At 52.1% G+C, this 21,476-nt stretch overlaps 1 protein-coding gene across 2 annotated transcripts in view; it reads left to right on the forward strand.

The window, feature by feature from the left end:
• Positions 1-21,476, forward strand: part of ASH1L (ASH1 like histone lysine methyltransferase) — a 121,390-nt gene that overhangs the window by 69,685 nt on the left and 30,229 nt on the right. For both annotated transcript variants that reach the window (XM_073637260.1, XM_073637261.1), the window contains exons 18-19: positions 9,975-10,107; positions 10,182-10,430. In XM_073637260.1, the coding sequence (XP_073493361.1) occupies positions 9,975-10,107; positions 10,182-10,430 (382 nt within the window). The remainder of the gene's footprint in view (positions 1-9,974; positions 10,108-10,181; positions 10,431-21,476) is intronic.

Here is a 21,476-nt window from a genome sequence, read left to right on the forward strand (position 1 = left end):
CGTAGGGTTTGACGGTGGGGTGGCTCTCTTTATAGGGGTTGGCGGTGGGGTCGCTCTCTGTATAGGGGTTGGTGGTGGTGGGGTCGCTCTCTGTATAGGGGTTGGTGGTGGTGGGGTCGTTCTCTGTAGCGGTTGGCGGTGGGGTCGCTCTCTGCATAGGGGTTGGTGGTGGTGGGGTCGCTCTCTGTATAGGGGTTGGCAGTGGGGTCGCTCTGTATAGGGGTTGGTGGTGGTGGGTTCGCTCTCTGTATAGGGGTTGGCGGTGGGGTCGCTCTCTGTATAGGGGTTGGTGGTGGTGGGGTCGCTCTCTGTAGCGGTTGGCGGTGGGGTCGTTCTCTGTAGTGGTTGGTGGTGGGGTCGCTCTCTGCGTAGGGTTTGGCGGTGGGGTGGCTCTCTGTATAGGGGTTGGCGGTGGGGTCGCTCTCTGTATAGGGGTTGGTGGTGGTGGGGTCGTTCTCTGTAGCGGTTGGCGGTGGGGTCGCTCTCTGTATAGGGGTTGGTGGTGGTGGGTTCGCTCTCTGTATACGGGTTGGCGGTGGGGTCGCTCTCTGTATAGGGGTTGGTGGTGGTGGGGTCGCTCTCTGTAGCGGTTGGTGGTGGGGTCGTTCTCTGTAGTGGTTGGTGGTGGGGTCGCTCTCTGCCTAGGGTTTGACGGTGGGGTGGCTCTCTGTATAGGGGTTGGCGGTGGGGTCGCTCTCTGTATAGGGGTTGGTGGTGGTGGGGTCGCTCTCTGTATAGGGGTTGGTGGTGGTGGGGTCGCTCTCTGTATAGGGGTTGGTGGTGGTGGGGTCGCTCTCTGTATAGGGGTTGGTGGTGGTGGGGTCGTTCTCTGTAGCGGTTGGCGGTGGGGTCGCTTTGTATAGGGGTTGGTGGTGGTGGGGTCGTTCTCTGTAGTGGTTGGTGGTGGGGTCGCTCTCTGTATAGGGGTTGGCGGTGGGGTCGCTCTGTATAGGGGTTGGCGGTGGGGTCGCTCTGTATAGGGGTTGGTGGTGGTGGGTTCGCTCTCTGTATAGGGGTTGGCGGTGGGGTCGCTCTCTGTATAGGGGTTGGTGGTGGTGGGGTCGCTCTCTGTAGCGGTTGGCGGTGGGGTCGTTCTCTGTAGTGGTTGGTGGTGGGGTCGCTCTCTGCGTAGGGTTTGGCGGTGGGGTGGCTCTCTGTATAGGGGTTGGCGGTGGGGTCGCTCTCTGTATAGGGGTTGGTGGTGGTGGGGTCGTTCTCTGTAGCGGTTGGCGGTGGGGTCGCTCTCGTTATAGGGGTTGGTGGTGGTGGGGTCGCTCTCTGTATAGGGGTTGGCGGTGGGGTCGCTCTGTATAGGGGTTGGTGGTGGTGGGTTCGCTCTCTGTATAGGGGTTGGTGGTGGTGGGGTCGCTCTCTGTAGTGGTTGGCGGTGGGGTCGTTCTCTGTAGTGGTTGGTGGTGGGGTCGCTCTCTGCGTAGGGTTTGACGGTGGGGTGGCTCTCTTTATAGGGGTTGGCGGTGGGGTCGCTCTCTGTATAGGGGTTGGTGGTGGTGGGGTCGCTCTCTGTATAGGGGTTGGTGGTGGTGGGGTCGTTCTCTGTAGCGGTTGGCGGTGGGGTCGCTCTCTGCATAGGGGTTGGTGGTGGTGGGGTCGCTCTCTGTATAGGGGTTGGCAGTGGGGTCGCTCTGTATAGGGGTTGGTGGTGGTGGGTTCGCTCTCTGTATAGGGGTTGGCGGTGGGGTCGCTCTCTGTATAGGGGTTGGTGGTGGTGGGGTCGCTCTCTGTATAGGGGTTGGCGGTGGGGTCGCTCTGTATAGGGGTTGGTGGTGGTGGGTTCGCTCTCTGTATAGGGGTTGGCGGTGGGGTCGCTCTCTGTATAGGGGTTGGTGGTGGTGGGGTCGCTCTCTGTATAGGGGTTGGTGGTGGTGGGGTCGTTCTCTGTAGCGGTTGGCGGTGGGGTCGCTCTCTGTATAGGGGCTGGTGGTGGTGGGGTCGTTCTCTGTAGCGGTTGGCGGTGGGGTCGCTCTCTGTATAGGGGTTGGTGGTGGTGGGGTTTCTCTGTGTATAGGGGTTGGCGGTGGGGTCGCTCTGTATAGGGGTTGGTGGTGGTGGGTTCGCTCTCTGTATAGGGGTTGGTGGTGGGGTCGCTCTCTGCAGCGGTTGGCGGTGGGGTCGTTCTCTGTAGTGGTTGGTGGTGGGGTCGCTCTCTGCCTAGGGTTTGACGGTGGGGTGGCTCTCTGTATAGGGGTTGGCGGTGGGGTCGCTCTCTGTATAGGGGTTGGTGGTGGTGGGGTCGCTCTCTGTATAGGGGTTGGTGGTGGTGGGGTCGCTCTCTGTATAGGGGTTGGTGGTGGTGGGGTCGCTCTCTGTATAGGGGTTGGTGGTGGTGGGGTCGTTCTCTGTAGCGGTTGGCGGTGGGGTCGCTTTGTATAGGGGTTGGTGGTGGTGGGGTCGTTCTCTGTAGTGGTTGGTGGTGGGGTCGCTCTCTGTATAGGGGTTGGCGGTGGGGTCGCTCTGTATAGGGGTTGGCGGTGGGGTCGCTCTGTATACGGGTTGGTGGTGGTGGGTTCGCTCTCTGTATAGGGGTTGGCGGTGGGGTCGCTCTCTGTATAGGGGTTGGTGGTGGTGGGGTCGCTCTCTGTAGCGGTTGGCGGTGGGGTCGTTCTCTGTAGTGGTTGGTGGTGGGGTCGCTCTCTGCGTAGGGTTTGGCGGTGGGGTGGCTCTCTGTATAGGGGTTGGCGGTGGGGTCGCTCTCTGTATAGGGGTTGGTGGTGGTGGGGTCGTTCTCTGTAGCGGTTGGCGGTGGGGTCGCTCTCGTTATAGGGGTTGGTGGTGGTGGGGTCGCTCTCTGTATAGGGGTTGGCGGTGGGGTCGCTCTGTATAGGGGTTGGTGGTGGTGGGTTCGCTCTCTGTATAGGGGTTGGTGGTGGTGGGGTCGCTCTCTGTAGTGGTTGGCGGTGGGGTCGTTCTCTGTAGTGGTTGGTGGTGGGGTCGCTCTCTGCGTAGGGTTTGACGGTGGGGTGGCTCTCTTTATAGGGGTTGGCGGTGGGGTCGCTCTCTGTATAGGGGTTGGTGGTGGTGGGGTCGCTCTCTGTATAGGGGTTGGTGGTGGTGGGGTCGTTCTCTGTAGCGGTTGGCGGTGGGGTCGCTCTCTGCATAGGGGTTGGTGGTGGTGGGGTCGCTCTCTGTATAGGGGTTGGCAGTGGGGTCGCTCTGTATAGGGGTTGGTGGTGGTGGGTTCGCTCTCTGTATAGGGGTTGGCGGTGGGGTCGCTCTCTGTATAGGGGTTGGTGGTGGTGGGGTCGCTCTCTGTAGCGGTTGGCGGTGGGGTCGTTCTCTGTAGTGGTTGGTGGTGGGGTCGCTCTCTGCGTAGGGTTTGGCGGTGGGGTGGCTCTCTGTATAGGGGTTGGCGGTGGGGTCGCTCTCTGTATAGGGGTTGGTGGTGGTGGGGTCGTTCTCTGTAGCGGTTGGCGGTGGGGTCGCTCTCTGTATAGGGGTTGGTGGTGGTGGGTTCGCTCTCTGTATACGGGTTGGCGGTGGGGTCGCTCTCTGTATAGGGGTTGGTGGTGGTGGGGTCGCTCTCTGTAGCGGTTGGTGGTGGGGTCGTTCTCTGTAGTGGTTGGTGGTGGGGTCGCTCTCTGCCTAGGGTTTGACGGTGGGGTGGCTCTCTGTATAGGGGTTGGCGGTGGGGTCGCTCTCTGTATAGGGGTTGGTGGTGGTGGGGTCGCTCTCTGTATAGGGGTTGGTGGTGGTGGGGTCGCTCTCTGTATAGGGGTTGGTGGTGGTGGGGTCGCTCTCTGTATAGGGGTTGGTGGTGGTGGGGTCGTTCTCTGTAGCGGTTGGCGGTGGGGTCGCTTTGTATAGGGGTTGGTGGTGGTGGGGTCGTTCTCTGTAGTGGTTGGTGGTGGGGTCGCTCTCTGTATAGGGGTTGGCGGTGGGGTCGCTCTGTATAGGGGTTGGCGGTGGGGTCGCTCTGTATAGGGGTTGGTGGTGGTGGGTTCGCTCTCTGTATAGGGGTTGGCGGTGGGGTCGCTCTCTGTATAGGGGTTGGTGGTGGTGGGGTCGCTCTCTGTAGCGGTTGGCGGTGGGGTCGTTCTCTGTAGTGGTTGGTGGTGGGGTCGCTCTCTGCGTAGGGTTTGGCGGTGGGGTGGCTCTCTGTATAGGGGTTGGCGGTGGGGTCGCTCTCTGTATAGGGGTTGGTGGTGGTGGGGTCGTTCTCTGTAGCGGTTGGCGGTGGGGTCGCTCTCGTTATAGGGGTTGGTGGTGGTGGGGTCGCTCTCTGTATAGGGGTTGGCGGTGGGGTCGCTCTGTATAGGGGTTGGTGGTGGTGGGTTCGCTCTCTGTATAGGGGTTGGTGGTGGTGGGGTCGCTCTCTGTAGTGGTTGGCGGTGGGGTCGTTCTCTGTAGTGGTTGGTGGTGGGGTCGCTCTCTGCGTAGGGTTTGACGGTGGGGTGGCTCTCTTTATAGGGGTTGGCGGTGGGGTCGCTCTCTGTATAGGGGTTGGTGGTGGTGGGGTCGCTCTCTGTATAGGGGTTGGTGGTGGTGGGGTCGTTCTCTGTAGCGGTTGGCGGTGGGGTCGCTCTCTGCATAGGGGTTGGTGGTGGTGGGGTCGCTCTCTGTATAGGGGTTGGCAGTGGGGTCGCTCTGTATAGGGGTTGGTGGTGGTGGGTTCGCTCTCTGTATAGGGGTTGGCGGTGGGGTCGCTCTCTGTATAGGGGTTGGTGGTGGTGGGGTCGCTCTCTGTATAGGGGTTGGCGGTGGGGTCGCTCTGTATAGGGGTTGGTGGTGGTGGGTTCGCTCTCTGTATAGGGGTTGGCGGTGGGGTCGCTCTCTGTATAGGGGTTGGTGGTGGTGGGGTCGCTCTCTGTATAGGGGTTGGTGGTGGTGGGGTCGTTCTCTGTAGCGGTTGGCGGTGGGGTCGCTCTCTGTATAGGGGCTGGTGGTGGTGGGGTCGTTCTCTGTAGCGGTTGGCGGTGGGGTCGCTCTCTGTATAGGGGTTGGTGGTGGTGGGGTTTCTCTGTGTATAGGGGTTGGCGGTGGGGTCGCTCTGTATAGGGGTTGGTGGTGGTGGGTTCGCTCTCTGTATAGGGGTTGGTGGTGGGGTCGCTCTCTGCAGCGGTTGGCGGTGGGGTCGTTCTCTGTAGTGGTTGGTGGTGGGGTCGCTCTCTGCGTAGGGTTTGGCGGTGGGGTGGCTCTCTGTATAGGGGTTGGCGATGGGGTCGCTCTCTGTATAGGGGTTGGTGGTGGTGGGGTCGTTCTCTGTAGCGGTTGGCGGTGGGGTCGCTCTCTGTATAGGGGTTGGTGGTGGTGGGGTCGCTCTCTGTATAGGGGTTGGCGGTGGGGTCGCTCTGTATAGGGGTTGGTGGTGGTGGGTTCGCTCTCTGTATAGGGGTTGGCGGTGGGGTGGCTCTCTGTATAGGGGTTGGTGGTGGTGGGGTCGCTCTCTGTATAGGGGTTGGCGGTGGGGTCGCTCTGTATAGGGGTTGGTGGTGGTGGGGTCGCTCTCTGTATAGGGGTTGGTGGTGGTGGGGTCGCTCTCTGTATAGGGGTTGGTGGTGGTGGGGTCGTTCTCTGTAGCGGTTGGCGGTGGGGTCGCTCTCTGTATAGGGGTTGGTGGTGGTGGGTTCGCTCTCTGTATAGGGGTTGGCGATGGGGTCGCTCTCTGTATAGGGGTTGGTGGTGATGGGGTCGTTCTCTGTAGCGGTTGGCGGTGGGGTCGCTCTCTGTATAGGGGTTGGTGGTGGTGGGGTCGCTCTCTGTATAGGGGTTGGCGGTGGGGTCGCTCTGTATAGGGGTTGGTGGTGGTGGGGTCGCTCTCTGTATAGGGGTTGGTGGTGGTGGGGTCGCTCTCTGTATAGGGGTTGGTGGTGGTGGGGTCGTTCTCTGTTGGTGGTGGTGGGGTCGCTCTGTGTATAGGGGTTGGCGGTGGGGTCGCTCTGTATAGGGGTTGGTGGTGGTGGGTTCGCTCTCTGTATAGGGGTTGGCGGTGGGGTCGCTCTCTGTATAGGGGTTGGTGGTGGTGGGGTCGCTCTCTGTATAGGGGTTGGTGGTGGGGTCGCTCTGTATAGGGGTTGGTGGTGGTGGGTTCGCTCTCTGTATAGGGGTTGGCGGTGGGGTGGCTCTCTGTATAGGGGTTGGTGGTGGTGGGGTCGCTCTCTGTATAGGGGTTGGCGGTGGGGTCGCTCTGTATAGGGGTTGGTGGTGGTGGGGTCGCTCTCTGTATAGGGGTTGGTGGTGGTGGGGTCGCTCTCTGTATAGGGGTTGGTGGTGGTGGGGTCGTTCTCTGTAGCGGTTGGCGGTGGGGTCGCTCTCTGTATAGGGGTTGGTGGTGGTGGGGTCGCTCTGTGTATAGGGGTTGGCGGTGGGGTCGCTCTGTATAGGGGTTGGTGGTGGTGGGTTCGCTCTCTGTATAGGGGTTGGCGGTGGGGTCGCTCTCTGTATAGGGGTTGGTGGTGGTGGGGTCGTTCTCTGTAGCGGTTGGCGGTGGGGTCGCTCTCGTTATAGGGGTTGGTGGTGGTGGGGTCGCTCTCTGTATAGGGGTTGGCGGTGGGGTCGCTCTGTATAGGGGTTGGTGGTGGTGGGTTCGCTCTCTGTATAGGGGTTGGCGATGGGGTCGCTCTCTGTATAGGGGTTGGTGGTGGTGGGGTCGCTCTCTGTAGCGGTTGGCGGTGGGGTCGTTCTCTGTAGTGGTTGGTGGTGGGGTCGCTCTCTGCGTAGGGTTTGACGGTGGGGTGGCTCTCTGTATAGGGGTTGGCGGTGGGGTCGCTCTCTGTATAGGGGTTGGTGGTGGTGGGGTCGCTCTCTGTATAGGGGTTGGTGGTGGTGGGGTCGTTCTCTGTAGCGGTTGGCGGTGGGGTCGCTCTCTGCGTAGGGTTTGACGGTGGGGTGGCTCTCTGTATAGGGGTTGGTGGTGGGGTCGCTCTCTGCATAGGGGTTGGTGGTGGTGGGGTCGCTCTCTGTATAGGGGTTGGCAGTGGGGTCGCTCTGTATAGGGGTTGGTGGTGGTGGGTTCGCTCTCTGTATAGGGGTTGGCGGTGGGGTCGCTCTCTGTATAGGGGTTGGTGGTGGTGGGGTCGCTCTCTGTATAGGGGTTGGCGGTGGGGTCGCTCTGTATAGGGGTTGGTGGTGGTGGGTTCGCTCTCTGTATAGGGGTTGGCGGTGGGGTCGCTCTCTGTATAGGGGTTGGTGGTGGTGGGGTCGCTCTCTGTATAGGGGTTGGTGGTGGTGGGGTCGTTCTCTGTAGCGGTTGGCGGTGGGGTCGCTCTCTGTATAGGGGTTGGTGGTGGTGGGGTCGCTCTGTGTATAGGGGTTGGCGGTGGGGTCGCTCTGTATAGGGGTTGGTGGTGGTGGGTTCGCTCTCTGTATAGGGGTTGGTGGTGGGGTCGCTCTCTGTATAGGGGTTGGTGGTGGGGTCGCTCTCTGCAGCGGTTGGCGGTGGGGTCGTTCTCTGTAGTGGTTGGCGGTGGGGTCGTTCTCTGTAGTGGTTGGTGGTGGGGTCGCTCTCTGCGTAGGGTTTGGCGGTGGGGTGGCTCTCTGTATAGGGGTTGGCGATGGGGTCGCTCTCTGTATAGGGGTTGGTGGTGGTGGGGTCGTTCTCTGTAGCGGTTGGCGGTGGGGTCGCTCTCTGTATAGGGGTTGGTGGTGGGGGTCGCTCTGTATAGGGGTTGGTGGTGGTGGGGTCGCTCTCTGTATAGGGGTTGGCGGTGGGGTCGCTCTCTGTATAGGGGTTGGTGGTGGGTTCGCTCTCTGTATAGGGGTTGGCGATGGGGTCGCTCTCTGTATAGGGGTTGGTGGTGGTGGGGTCGTTCTCTGTAGCGGTTGGCGGTGGGGTCGCTCTCTGTATAGGGGTTGGCGGTGGGGGTCGCTCTGTATAGGGGTTGGTGGTGGTGGGGTCGCTCTCTGTATAGGGGTTGGTGGTGGTGGGGTCGCTCTCTGTATAGGGGTTGGTGGTGGTGGGGTCGTTCTCTGTAGCGGTTGGCGGTGGGGTCGCTCTCTGTATAGGGGTTGGTGGTGGTGGGGTCGCTCTGTGTATAGGGGTTGGCGGTGGGGTCGCTCTGTATAGGGGTTGGTGGTGGTGGGTTCGCTCTCTGTATAGGGGTTGGCGGTGGGGTCGCTCTCTGTATAGGGGTTGGTGGTGGTGGGGTCGCTCTCTGTATAGGGGTTGGCGGTGGGGTCGCTCTGTATAGGGGTTGGTGGTGGTGGGGTCGCTCTCTGTATAGGGGTTGGTGGTGGTGGGGTCGCTCTCTGTATAGGGGTTGGTGGTGGTGGGGTCGTTCTCTGTAGCGGTTGGCGGTGGGGTCGCTCTCTGTATAGGGGTTGGTGGTGGTGGGGTCGCTCTGTGTATAGGGGTTGGCGGTGGGGTCGCTCTGTATAGGGGTTGGTGGTGGTGGGTTCGCTCTCTGTATAGGGGTTGGCGGTGGGGTCGCTCTCTGTATAGGGGTTGGTGGTGGTGGGGTCGCTCTCTGCAGCGGTTGGCGGTGGGGTCGTTCTCTGTAGTGGTTGGTGGTGGGGTCGCTCTCTGCGTAGGGTTTGGCGGTGGGGTCGCTCTGTATAGGGGTTGGTGGTGGTGGGTTCGCTCTCTGTATAGGGGTTGGCGGTGGGGTGGCTCTCTGTATAGGGGTTGGTGGTGGTGGGGTCGCTCTCTGTGTAGGGTTTGGCGGTGGGGTGGCTCTCTGTATAGGGGTTGGTGGTGGTGGGTTCGCTCTCTGTATAGGGGTTGGCGGTGGGGTCGCTCTCTGTATAGGGGTTGGTGGTGGTGGGGTCGCTCTCTGTAGCGGTTGGCGGTGGGGTCGTTCTCTGTAGTGGTTGGTGGTGGGGTCGCTCTCTGTGTAGGGTTTGGCGGTGGGGTCGCTCTGTATAAGGGTTGGTGGTGGTGGGTTCGCTCTCTGTATAGGGGTTGGCGGTGGGGTCGCTCTCTGTATAGGGGTTGGTGGTGGTGGGGTCGCTCTCTGTATAGGGGCTGGTGGTGGTGGGGTCGTTCTCTGTAGCGGTTGGCGGTGGGGTCGCTCTCTGTATAGGGGTTGGTGGTGGTGGGGTCGCTCTGTGTATAGGGGTTGGCGGTGGGGTCGCTCTGTATAGGGGTTGGTGGTGGTGGGTTCGCTCTCTGTATAGGGGTTGGTGGTGGGGTCGCTCTCTGCAGCGGTTGGCGGTGGGGTCGTTCTCTGTAGTGGTTGGTGGTGGGGTCGCTCTCTGCGTAGGGTTTGGCGGTGGGGTGGCTCTCTGTATAGGGGTTGGTGGTGGTGGGTTCGCTGTCTGTATAGGGGTTGGCGGTGGGGTGGCTCTCTGTATAGGGGTTGGTGGTGGTGGGGTCGCTCTCTGTAGCGGTTGGCGGTGGGGTCGTTCTCTGTAGTGGTTGGTGGTGGGGTCGCTCTCTGTGTAGGGTTTGGCGGTGGGGTGGCTCTCTGTATAGGGGTTGGTGGTGGTGGGTTCGCTCTCTGTATAGGGGTTGGCGGTGGGGTCGCTCTCTGTATAGGGGTTGGTGGTGGTGGGGTCGCTCTCTGCAGCGGTTGGCGGTGGGGTCGCTCTCTGCGTAGGGTTTGGCGGTGGGGTGGCTCTCTGTATAGGGGTTGGTGGTGGTGGGTTCGCTCTCTGTATAGGGGTTGGCGGTGGGGTGGCTCTCTGTATAGGGGTTGGTGGTGGTGGGTTCGCTCTCTGTATAGGGGTTGGCGGTGGGGTCGCTCTCTGTATAGGGGTTGGTGGTGGTGGGGTCGCTCTCTGCAGCGGTTGGCGGTGGGGTCGCTCTCTGCGTAGGGTTTGGCGGTGGGGTGGCTCTCTGTATAGGGGTTGGTGGTGGTGGGTTCGCTCTGTATAGGGGTTGGCGGTGGGGTCGCTCTCTGTTTAGGGGTTGGTGGTGGTGGGGTCGCTCTCTGTAGCGGTTGGCGGTGGGGTCGTTCTCTGTAGTGGTTGGTGGTGGGGTCGCTCTCTGTGTAGGGTTTGGCGGTGGGGTGGCTCTCTGTAGGGGTTGGTGGTGGGGTCCCCTCCTTTCCCCGGTGGTCTCACAGTACTTGCTGTTGCAGGAACCCTTTCTACTATGAGAAGGTTGGGGATCCTCTCGATCTGCTGACGGTTGAGAAGCAGATTCTGAGCGGATTCTACCGGACTGTCGAAGCCTTTGACACGGACATGCTGAAAGTTTTCCGGAATGCAGAGGTAAGTGGCGCGGCTGCGGCGCCCCCTGCTGTAGAAACCTGAGAATGTGAAGATTAAATCCTGCCATTTCCCAGAAATATCACGGGAGGAAGTCGTCTATCGGGAGAGATGTGTGCCGGCTCCGGAAGGCTTATTACAGCGCTCGCCACGAGTCCGCCGCACAGATCGATGAAATCATGGGGGAGACCGCGAGCGAAGCCGACAGCAGCGAGACCTCCCTGTGTGACAAAGATGGCGGCCATGAGAAGGAGGACGACATCATCCGCTGTATATGTGGCCTCTACAAGGATGAAGGACTAATGATTCAGTGTGAGAAGTGTATGGTGAGTATACAGAGGATGGTGTGTGTATGACTAGTATACGGAGGATGGTGTGTGTGTATGACTGGTATACGGAGGATGGTGTGTGTGTATGACTGGTATACGGAGGATGGTGTGTGTATGACTAGTATACGGAGGATGGTGTGTGTGTATGACTGGTATACGGAGGATGGTGTGTGTGTATGACTGGTATACGGAGGATGGTGTGTGTATGACTAGTATACGGAGGATGGTGTGTGTGTATGACTGGTATACGGAGGATGGTGTGTGTGTATGACTGGTATACGGAGGATGGTGTGTGTATGACTAGTATACGGAGGATGGTGTGTGTATGACTAGTATACGGAGGATGGTGTGTGTGTATGACTGGTATACGGAGGATGGTGTGTGTGTATGACTGGTATACGGAGGATGGTGTGTGTATGACTAGTATACGGAGGATGGTGTGTGTATGACTGGTATACGGAGGATGGTGTGTGTATGACTAGTATACGGAGGATGGTGTGTGTATGACTAGTATACGGAGGATGGTGTGTGTGTATGACTGGTATACGGAGGATGGTGTGTGTGTATGACTGGTATACGGAGGATGGTGTGTGTATGACTAGTATACGGAGGATGGTGTGTGTATGACTGGTATACGGAGGATGGTGTGTGTATGACTGGTATACGGAGGATGGTGTGTGTGTATGACTAGTATACGGAGGATGGTGTGTGTATGACTGGTATACGGAGGATGGTGTGTGTATGACTAGTTTACGGAGGATGGTGTGTGTGTATGACTGGTATACGGAGGATGGTGTGTGTGTATGACTAGTATACAGAGGATGGTGTGTGTGTATGACTGGTATACGGAGGATGGTGTGTGTATGACTAGTATATAGAGGATGGTGTGTGTATGACTAGTATACAGAGGATGGTGTGTGTGTGTGTGTATGACTGGTATACGGAGGATGGTGTGTGTGTATGACTAGTATACGGAGGATGGTTGTGTGTATGACTAGTATACGGAGGATGGTGTGTGTGTATGACTGGTATACGGAGGATGGTGTGTGTATGACTGGTATACGGAGGATGGTGTGTGTGTATGACTAGTATACGGAGGATGGTGTGTGTATGACTAGTATACGGAGGATGGTGTGTGTGTATGACTGGTATACGGAGGATGGTGTGTGTGTATGACTGGTATACGGAGGATGGTGTGTGTGTATGACTGGTATACGGAGGATGGTGTGTGTATGACTGGTATACGGAGGATGGTGTGTGTGTATGACTGGTATACGGAGGATGGTGTGTGTGTATGACTAGTATACGGAGGATGGTGTGTGTATGACTAGTATACGGAGGATGGTGTGTGTATGACTGGTATACGAAGGATGGTGTGTGTATGACTAGTATACGGAGGATGGTGTGTGTATGACTGGTATACGGAGGATGGTGTGTGTGTATGACTGGTATACGGAGGATGGTGTGTGTATGACTGGTATACGGAAGATGGTGTGTGTGTATGACTAGTATACGGAGGATGGTGTGTGTATGACTAGTATACGGAGGATGGTGTGTGTATGACTAGTATACGGAGGATGGTGTGTGTATGACTGGTATACGAAGGATGGTGTGTGTGTATGACTGGTATACGGAGGATGGTGTGTGTGTATGACTAGTATACGGAGGATGGTGTGTGTATGACTAGTATACGGAGGATGGTGTGTGTGTATGACTAGTATACGGAGGATGGTGTGTGTATGACTGGTATACGGAGGATGGTGTGTGTGTATGACTAGTATACGGAGGATGGTGTGTGTGTATGACTAGTATACGGAGGATGGTGTGTGTATGACTAGTATACGGAGGATGGTGTGTGTGTATGACTGGTATACGGAGGATGGTGTGTGTGTATGACTGGTATACGGAGGATGGTGTGTGTGTATGACTAGTATACGGAGGATGGTGTGTGTATGACTAGTATACGGAGGATGGTGTGTGTATGACTAGTATACGGAGGATGGTGTGTGTATGACTGGTATACGGAGGATGGTGTGTGTATGACTGGTATACGGAGGATGGTGTGTGTGTATGACTAGTATACGGAGGATGGTGTGTGTATGACTAGTATACGGAGGATGGTGTGTGTGTATGACTAGTATACGGAGGATGGTGTGTGTGTATGACTGGTATACGGAGGATGGTGTGTGTGTATGACTAGTATACGGAGGATGGTGTGTGTGTATGACTGGTATACGGAGGATGGTGTGTGTGTATGACTAGTATACGGAGGATGGTGTGTGTATGACTAGTATACGGAGGATGGTGTGTGTATGACTAGTATACGGAGGATGGTGTGTGTATGACTAGTATACGGAGGATGGTGTGTGTGTATGACTAGTATACGGAGGATGGTGTGTGTGTATGACTAGTATACTGAGGATGGTGTGTGTATGACTAGTATACGGAGGATGGTGTGTGTATGACTGGTATACGGAGGATGGTGTGTGTATGACTAGTATACGGAGGATGGTGTGTGTGTATGACTAGTATACGGAGGATGGTGTGTGTATGACTAGTATACGGAGGATGGTGTGTGTGTATGACTAGTATACGGAGGATGGTGTGTGTGTATGACTAGTATACGGAGGATGGTGTGTGTGTATGACTAGTATACGGAGGATGGTGTGTGTATGACTAGTATACGGAGGATGGTGTGTGTGTATGACTAGTATACGGAGGATGGTGTGTGTGTATGACTGGAATACGGAGGATGGTGTGTGTGTGACTAGTATACAGAGGATGGTGTGTGTATGACTAGTATACGGAGGATGGTGTGTGTGTGTGTGTGTATGACTGGTATACGGAGGATGGTGTGTGTGTATGACTGGTATACGGAGGATGGTGTGTCTGTATGACTGGTATACGGAGGATGGTGTGTGTATGACTGGTATACGGAGGATGGTGTGTGTGTATGACTGGTATACGGAGGATGGTGTGTGTGTATGACTAGTATACGGAGGATGGTGTGTGTATGACTAGTATACGGAGGATGGTGTGTGTATGACTGGTATACGAAGGATGGTGTGTGTATGACTAGTATACGGAGGATGGTGTATGTATGACTAGTATACGGAGGATGGTGTGTGTGTGACTAGTATACGGAGGATGGTGTGTGTGTGTGTGTATGACTGGTATACGGAGGATGGTGTGTGTGTGTGTGTGTATGACTAGTATACGGAGGATGGTGTGTGTGTGTGTGTATGACTAGTATACGGAGGATGGTGTGTGTGTGTAGGACTAGTATACGGAGCATGGTGTGTGTGTATGACTAGTATACGGAGGTTGGTGTGTGTGTGTGTATGACTAGTATACGGAGGATGGTGTGTGGTATGAGCTGTGTATATACTGTATATCCTCCTGATGTCTCCTGTAATGTGCGGTATGAGCGGTGTATATACTGTATATCCTCCTGATCTCTCCTGTAATGTGCGGTATGAGCGGTGTATATACTGTATATCCTCCTGATATCTCCTGTAATGTGCTGTATGAGCGATGTATATACTGTATATCCTCCTGATGTATCCTGTAATGTGCGGTATGAGCGGTGTATATACCGTATATCCTCCTGATATCTCCTGTAATGTGCGGTATGAGCTGTGTATATACTGTATATCCTCCTGATGTCTCCTGTAATGTGCAGTATGAGCGGTGTATATACCGTATATCCTCCTGATGTATCCTGTAATGTGCGGTATGAGCGGTGTATATACCGTATATCCTCCTGATGTCTCCTGTAATGTGCGGTATGAGCGGTGTATATACTGTATATCCTCCTGATGTCTCCTGTAATGTGCGGTATGAGCGGTGTATATACCGTGTATCCTCCTGATATCTCCTGTAATGTGCGGTGTATATACTGTATATCCTCCTGATATCTCCTGTAATGTGCGGTATGAGCGGTGTATATACTGTGTATCCTCCTGATATCTCCTGTAATGTGCGGTGTATATACTGTATATCCTCCTGATATCTCCTGTAATATGCGGTATGAGCGGTGTATATACAGTATATCCTCCTGATATCTCCTGTAATGTGCAGTATGAGCGGTGTATATACTGTATATCCTCCTGATGTCTCCTGTCATGTGCGGTATGAGCGGTGTATATACCGTATATCCTCCTGATGTCTCCTGTAATGTGCGGTATGAGCGGTGTATATACTGTATATCCTCCTGATGTCTCCTGTAATGTGCGGTATGAGCGGTGTATATACTGTGTATCCTCCTGATATCTCCTGTAATGTGCGGTGTATATACTGTATATCCTCCTGATATCTCCTGTAATATGCGGTATGAGCGGTGTATATACAGTATATCCTCCTGATATCTCCTGTAATGTGCGGTATGAGCGGTGTATATACTGTATATCCTCCTGATGTCTCCTGTCATGTGCGGTATGAGCGGTGTATATACTGTATATCCTCCTGATATCTCCTGTAATGTGCGGTATGAGCGGTGTATATACTGTATATCCTCCTGATATCTCCTGTAATGTGCGGTATGAGCAGTGTATATACAGTATATCCTCCTGATATCTCCTGTAATGTGCGGTATGAGCGGTGTATATACTGTATATCCTCCTGATATCTCCTGTAATATGCGGTATGAGCGGTGTATATACTGTATATCCTCCTGATATCTCCTGTAATGTGCTGTATGAGCGGTGTATATACTGTATATCCTCCTGATATCTCCTGTAATGTGCGGTATGAGCGGTGTATATACTGTATATCCTCCTGATATCTCCTGTAATGTGCGGTATGAGCGGTGTATATACTGTATATCCTCCTGATGTCTCCTGTAATGTGCGGTATGAGCTGTGTATATACTGTATATCCTCCTGATCTCTCCTGTAATATGCGGTATGAGCGGTGTATATACAGTATATCCTCCTGATATCTCCTGTAATGTGCGGTATGAGCGGTGTATATACTGTATATCCTCCTGATATCTCCTGTAATATGCGGTATGAGCGGTGTATATACTGTATATCCTCCTGATATCTCCTGTAATGTGCTGTATGAGCGGTGTATATACTGTATATCCTCCTGATATCTCCTGTAATGTGCGGTATGAGCGGTGTATATACTGTATATCCTCCTGATATCTCCTGTAATGTGCGGTATGAGCGGTGTATATACTGTATATCCTCCTGATGTCTCCTGTAATGTGCGGTATGAGCTGTGTATATACTGTATATCCTCCTGATATCTCCTGTAATGTGCAGTATGATCGGTGTATATACTGTATATCCTCCTGATATCTCCTGTAATGTGCTGTATGAGCTGTGTATATACTGTATATCCTCCTGATGTCTCCTGTAATGTGCAGTATGATCGGTGTATATACTGTATATCCTCCTGATATCTCCTGTAATGTGCAGTATGAGCAGTGTATATACTGTGTATCCTCCTGATATCTCCTGTAATGTGCGGTATGAGCGGTGTATATACTGTATATCCTCCTGATATCTCCTGTAATGTGCGGTATGAGCGGTGTATATACTGTATATCCTCCTGATATCTCCTGTAATGTGCGGTATGAGCGGTGTATATACTGTATATCCTCCTGATATCTCCTGTAATGTGCGGTATGAGCGGTGTATATACCGTATATCCTGATATCTCCTGTAATGTGCAGTATGAGCGATGTATATACTGTATATCCTCCTGATATCTCCTGTAATGTGCTGTGTATATACTGTATATCCTCCTGATGTCTCCTGTAATGTGCGGTATGAGCGGTGTATACACTGTATATCCTCCTGATGTCTCCTGTAATGTGCGATATGAGCGGTGTATATACTGTATATCCTCCTGATATCTCCTGAAATGTGCAGTATGAGCGGTGTATATACTGTATATCCTCCTGATATCTCCTGTAATGTGCGGTATGAGCTGTGTATATACTGTATATCCTCCTGATGTCTCCTGTAATGTGCAGTATGAGCGGTGTATATACTGTATATCCTCCTGATGTCTCCTGTAATGTGCTGTATGAGCGGTGTATATACTGTATATCCTCCTGATGTCTCCTGTAATGTGTTGTATGAGCGGTGTATATACTGTGTATCCTCCTGATATCTCCTGTAATGTGCGGTATGAGCGGTGTATATACTGTATATCCTCCTGATCTCTCCTGTAATGTGCAGTATGAGCGGTGTATATACTGTATATCCTCCTGATCTCTCCTGTAATGTGCAGCATGAGCGGTGTATATACTGTATATCCTCCTGATCTCTCCTGTAATGTGCAGTATGAGCGGTGTATATACTGTATATCCTCCTGATGTCTCCTGTAATGTGCGGTATGAGCGGTGTATATACTGTATATCCTCCTGATGTCTCCTGTAATGTGCGGTATGAGCGGTGTATATACTGTGTATCCTCCTGATATCTCCTGTAATGTGCGGTGTATATACTGTATATCCTCCTGATATCTCCTGTAATATGCGGTATGAGCGGTGTATATACAGTATATCCTCCTGATCTCTCCTGTAATGTGCGGTATGAGCGGTGTATATACTGTATATCCTCCTGATATCTCCTGTAATGTGCGGTATGAGCAGTGTATATACAGTATATCCTCCTGATATCTCCTGTAATGTGCGGTATGAGCGGTGTATATACTGTATATCCTCCTGATATCTCCTGTAATATGCGGTATGAGCGGTGTATATACTGTATATCCTCCTGATATCTCCTGTAATGTGCTGTATGAGCGGTGTATATACTGTATATCCTCCTGATATCTCCTGTAATGTGCGGTATGAGCGGTGTATATACTGTATATCCTCCTGATATCTCCTGTAATGTGCGGTATGAGCGGTGTATATACTGTATATCCTCCTGATGTCTCCTGTAATGTGCGGTATGAGCTGTGTATATACTGTATATCCTCCTGATCTCTCCTGTAATATGCGGTATGAGCGGTGTATATACAGTATATCCTCCTGATATCAACTGTAATGTGCGGTATGAGCTGTGTATATACTGTATATCCTCCTGATATCTCCTATAATGTGCAGTATGATCGGTGTATATACTGTATATCCTCCTGATATCTCCTGTAATGTGCAGTATGATCGGTGTACATACTGTATATCCTCCTGATATCTCCTGTAATGTGCTGTATGAGCTGTGTATATGCTGTATATCCTCCTGATGTTTCCTGTAATGTGCAGTATGATCGGTGTATATACTGTATATCCGCCTGATATCTCCTGTAATGTGCAGTATGAGCAGTGTATATACTGTGTATCCTCCTGATATCTCCTGTAATGTGCGGTATGAGCGGTGTATATACTGTATATCCTCCTGATATCTCCTGTAATGTGCGGTATGAGCGGTGTATATACTGTATATCCTCCTGATATCTCCTGTAATGTGCGGTATGAGCGGTGTATATACTGTATATCCTCCTGATATCTCCTGTAATGTGCGGTATGAGCGGTGTATATACCGTTTATCCTGATATCTCCTGTAATGTGCAGTATGAGCGATGTATATACTGTATATCCTCCTGATATCTCCTGTAATGTGCTGTGTATATACTGTATATCCTCCTGATGTCTCCTGTAATGTGCGGTATGAGCGGTGTATACACTGTATATCCTCCTGATGTCTCCTGTAATGTGCGGTATGAGCGGTGTATATACTGTATATCCTCCTGATATCTCCTGTAATGTGCAGTATGAGCGGTGTATATACTGTATATCCTCCTGATATCTCCTGTAATGTGCGGTATGAGCTGTGTATATACTGTATATCCTCCTGATGTCTCCTGTAATGTGCAGTATGAGCGGTGTATATACTGTATATCCTCCTGATGTCTCCTGTAATGTGCTGTATGAGCGGTGTATATACTGTATATCCTCCTGATGTCTCCTGTAATGTGTTGTATGAGCGGTGTATATACTGTGTATCCTCCTGATATCTCCTGTAATGTGCGGTATGAGCGGTGTATATACTGTGTATCCACCTGATATCTCCTGTAATGTGCGGTATGAGCGGTGTATATACTGTATATCCTCCTGATCTCTCCTGTAATGTGCAGTATGAGCGGTGTATATACCGTGTATCCTCCTGATCTCTCCTGTAATGTGTGGTATGAGCGGTGTATATACCGTATATCCTCCTGATCTCTCCTGTAATGTGCTGCATGAGCGGTGTATATACCGTATATCCTCCTGATATCTCCTGTAATGTGCGGTATGAGCGGTGTATATACTGTATATCCTCCTGATGTCTCCTGTAATGTGCGGTATGAGCGGTGTATATACTGTAATCCTCCTGTAATGTGCAGTATGAGCGGTGTATATACCGTATATCCTCCTGCTCTCTCTTGTAATGTACAGTATGAGCGGTGTATATACGGTATATCCTCCTGATGTCTCCTGTAATGAGCGGTGTATATACTGTATATCCTCCTGATCTCTCCTGTAATGTGCGGTATGAGCGGTGTATATACTGTATATCCTCCTGATCTCTCCTGTAATGTGCGGTATGAGCGGTGTATATACTGTATATCCTCCTGATCTCTCCTGTAATGTGCGGTATGAGCGGTGTATATACTGTATATCCTCCTGATCTCTCCTGTAATGTGCGGTATGAGCGGTGTATATACTGTATATCCTCCTGATGTATCCTGTAATGTGCGGTATGAGCGGTGTATATACTGTATATCCTCCTGATATCTCCTGTAATGTGCGGTATGAGCGGTGTATATACTGTATATCCTCCTGATATCTCCTGTAATGTGCGGTATGAGCGGTGTATATACTGTATATCCTCCTGATATCTCCTGTAATGTGCGGTATGAGCGGTGTATATACTGTATATCCTCCTGATATCTCCTGTAATGTGCGGTATGAGCGGTGTATATACTGTATATCCTCCTGATATCTCCTGTAATGTGCTGTATGAGTGGTGTATATACTGTATATCCTCCTGATGTATCCTGTAATGTGCAGTATGAGCGGTGTATATACCGTGTATCCTCCTGCTCTCTCCTGTAATGTGTGGTATGAGCGGTGTATATACCGTATATCCTCCTGATATCTCCTGTAATGTGCGGTATGAGCGGTGTATATACTGTATATCCTCCTGATGTCTCCTGTAATGTGCGGTATGAGCGGTGTATTTCCTGTATATCCTCCTGTAATGTGCAGTATGAGCGGTGTATATACTGTATATCCTCCTGCTCTCTCCTGTAATGTGCAGTATGAGCGGTGTATATACCGTATATTCTCCTGATGTCTCCTGTAATGAGCGGTGTATATACTGTATATCCTCCTGATCTCTCCTGTAATGTGCAGTATGAGCGGTGTATATACTGTATATCCTCCTGATCTCTCCTGTAATGTGCAGTATGAGCGGTGTATATACTGTATATCCTCCTGATCTCTCCTGTAATGTGCGGTATGAGCGGTGTATATACTGTATATCCTCCTGATATCTCCTGTAATGTGCAGTATGAGCGGTGTATATACTGTATATCCTCCTGATATCTCCTGTAATGTGCGGTATGAGCTGTGTATATACTGTATATCCTCCTGATGTCTCCTGTAATGTGCAGTATGAGCGGTGTATATACTGTATATCCTCCTGATGTCTCCTGTAATGTGCAGTATGAGCGGTGTATATACTGTATATCCTTCTGATATCTCCTGTAATGTGCTGTATGAGCGGTGTATATACTGTATATCCTCCTGATGTCTCCTGTAATGTGCGGTATGAGCGGTGTATATACTGAGTATCCTCCTGATATCTCCTGTAATGTGCGGTATGAGCGGTGTATATACTGTGTATCCTCCTGATATCTCCTGTAATGTGCTGTATGAGCGGTGTATATACTGTATATCCTCCTGATGTCTCCTGTAGTGTGCTGTATGAGCGGTGTATATACTGTATATCCTCCTGATCTCTCCTGTAATGTGCAGTATGAGCGGTGTATATACCGTGTATCCTCCTGATCTCTCCTGTAATGTGTGGTATGAGCGGTGTATATACCGTATATCCTCCTGATCTCTCCTGTAATGTGCTGTATGAGCGGTGTATATACCGTATATCCTCCTGTAATGTGCAGTATGAGCGGTGTATATACTGTATATCCTCCTGCTCTCTCCTGTAATGTGCAGTATGAGCGGTGTATGTACCGTATATCCTCCTGATGTCTCCTGTAATGAGTGGTGTATATACTGTATATCCTCCTGATATCTCCTGTAATGTGCGGTATGAGCGGTGTATATACTGTATATCCTCCTGATCTCTCCTGTAATGTGCGGTATGAGCGGTGTATATACTGTATATCCTCCTGATCTCTCCTGTAATGTGCAGTATGAGCGGTGTATATACTGTATATCCTCCTGATCTCTCCTGTAATGTGCGGTATGAGCGGTGTATATACTGTATATCCTCCTGATGTATCCTGTAATGTGCGGTATGAGCGGTGTATATACTGTATATCCTCCTGATATCTCCTGTAATATGCGGTATGAGCGGTGTATATACTGTATATCCTCCTGATATCTCCTGTAATGTGCTGTATGAGCGGTGTATATACTGTATATCCTCCTGATATCTCCTGTAATGTGCGGTATGAGCGGTGTATATACTGTATATCCTCCTGATATCTCCTGTAATGTGCGGTATGAGCGGTGTATATACTGTATATCCTCCTGATGTCTCCTGTAATGTGCGGTATGAGCTGTGTATATACTGTATATCCTCCTGATATCTCCTGTAATGTGCAGTATGATCGGTGTATATACTGTATATCCTCCTGATATCTCCTGTAATGTGCTGTATGAGCTGTGTATATACTGTATATCCTCCTGATGTCTCCTGTAATGTGCAGTATGATCGGTGTATATACTGTATATCCTCCTGATATCTCCTGTAATGTGCAGTATGAGCAGTGTATATACTGTGTATCCTCCTGATATCTCCTGTAATGTGCGGTATGAGCGGTGTATATACTGTATATCCTCCTGATATCTCCTGT

The sequence above is a fragment of the Phyllobates terribilis genome, unplaced genomic scaffold, assembly GCF_046119375.1.
Source record: "Phyllobates terribilis strain yellow unplaced genomic scaffold, ASM4611937v1 Scaffold_6__1_contigs__length_29720123, whole genome shotgun sequence".
Taxonomy (NCBI): Eukaryota; Metazoa; Chordata; class Amphibia; order Anura; family Dendrobatidae; genus Phyllobates; species Phyllobates terribilis.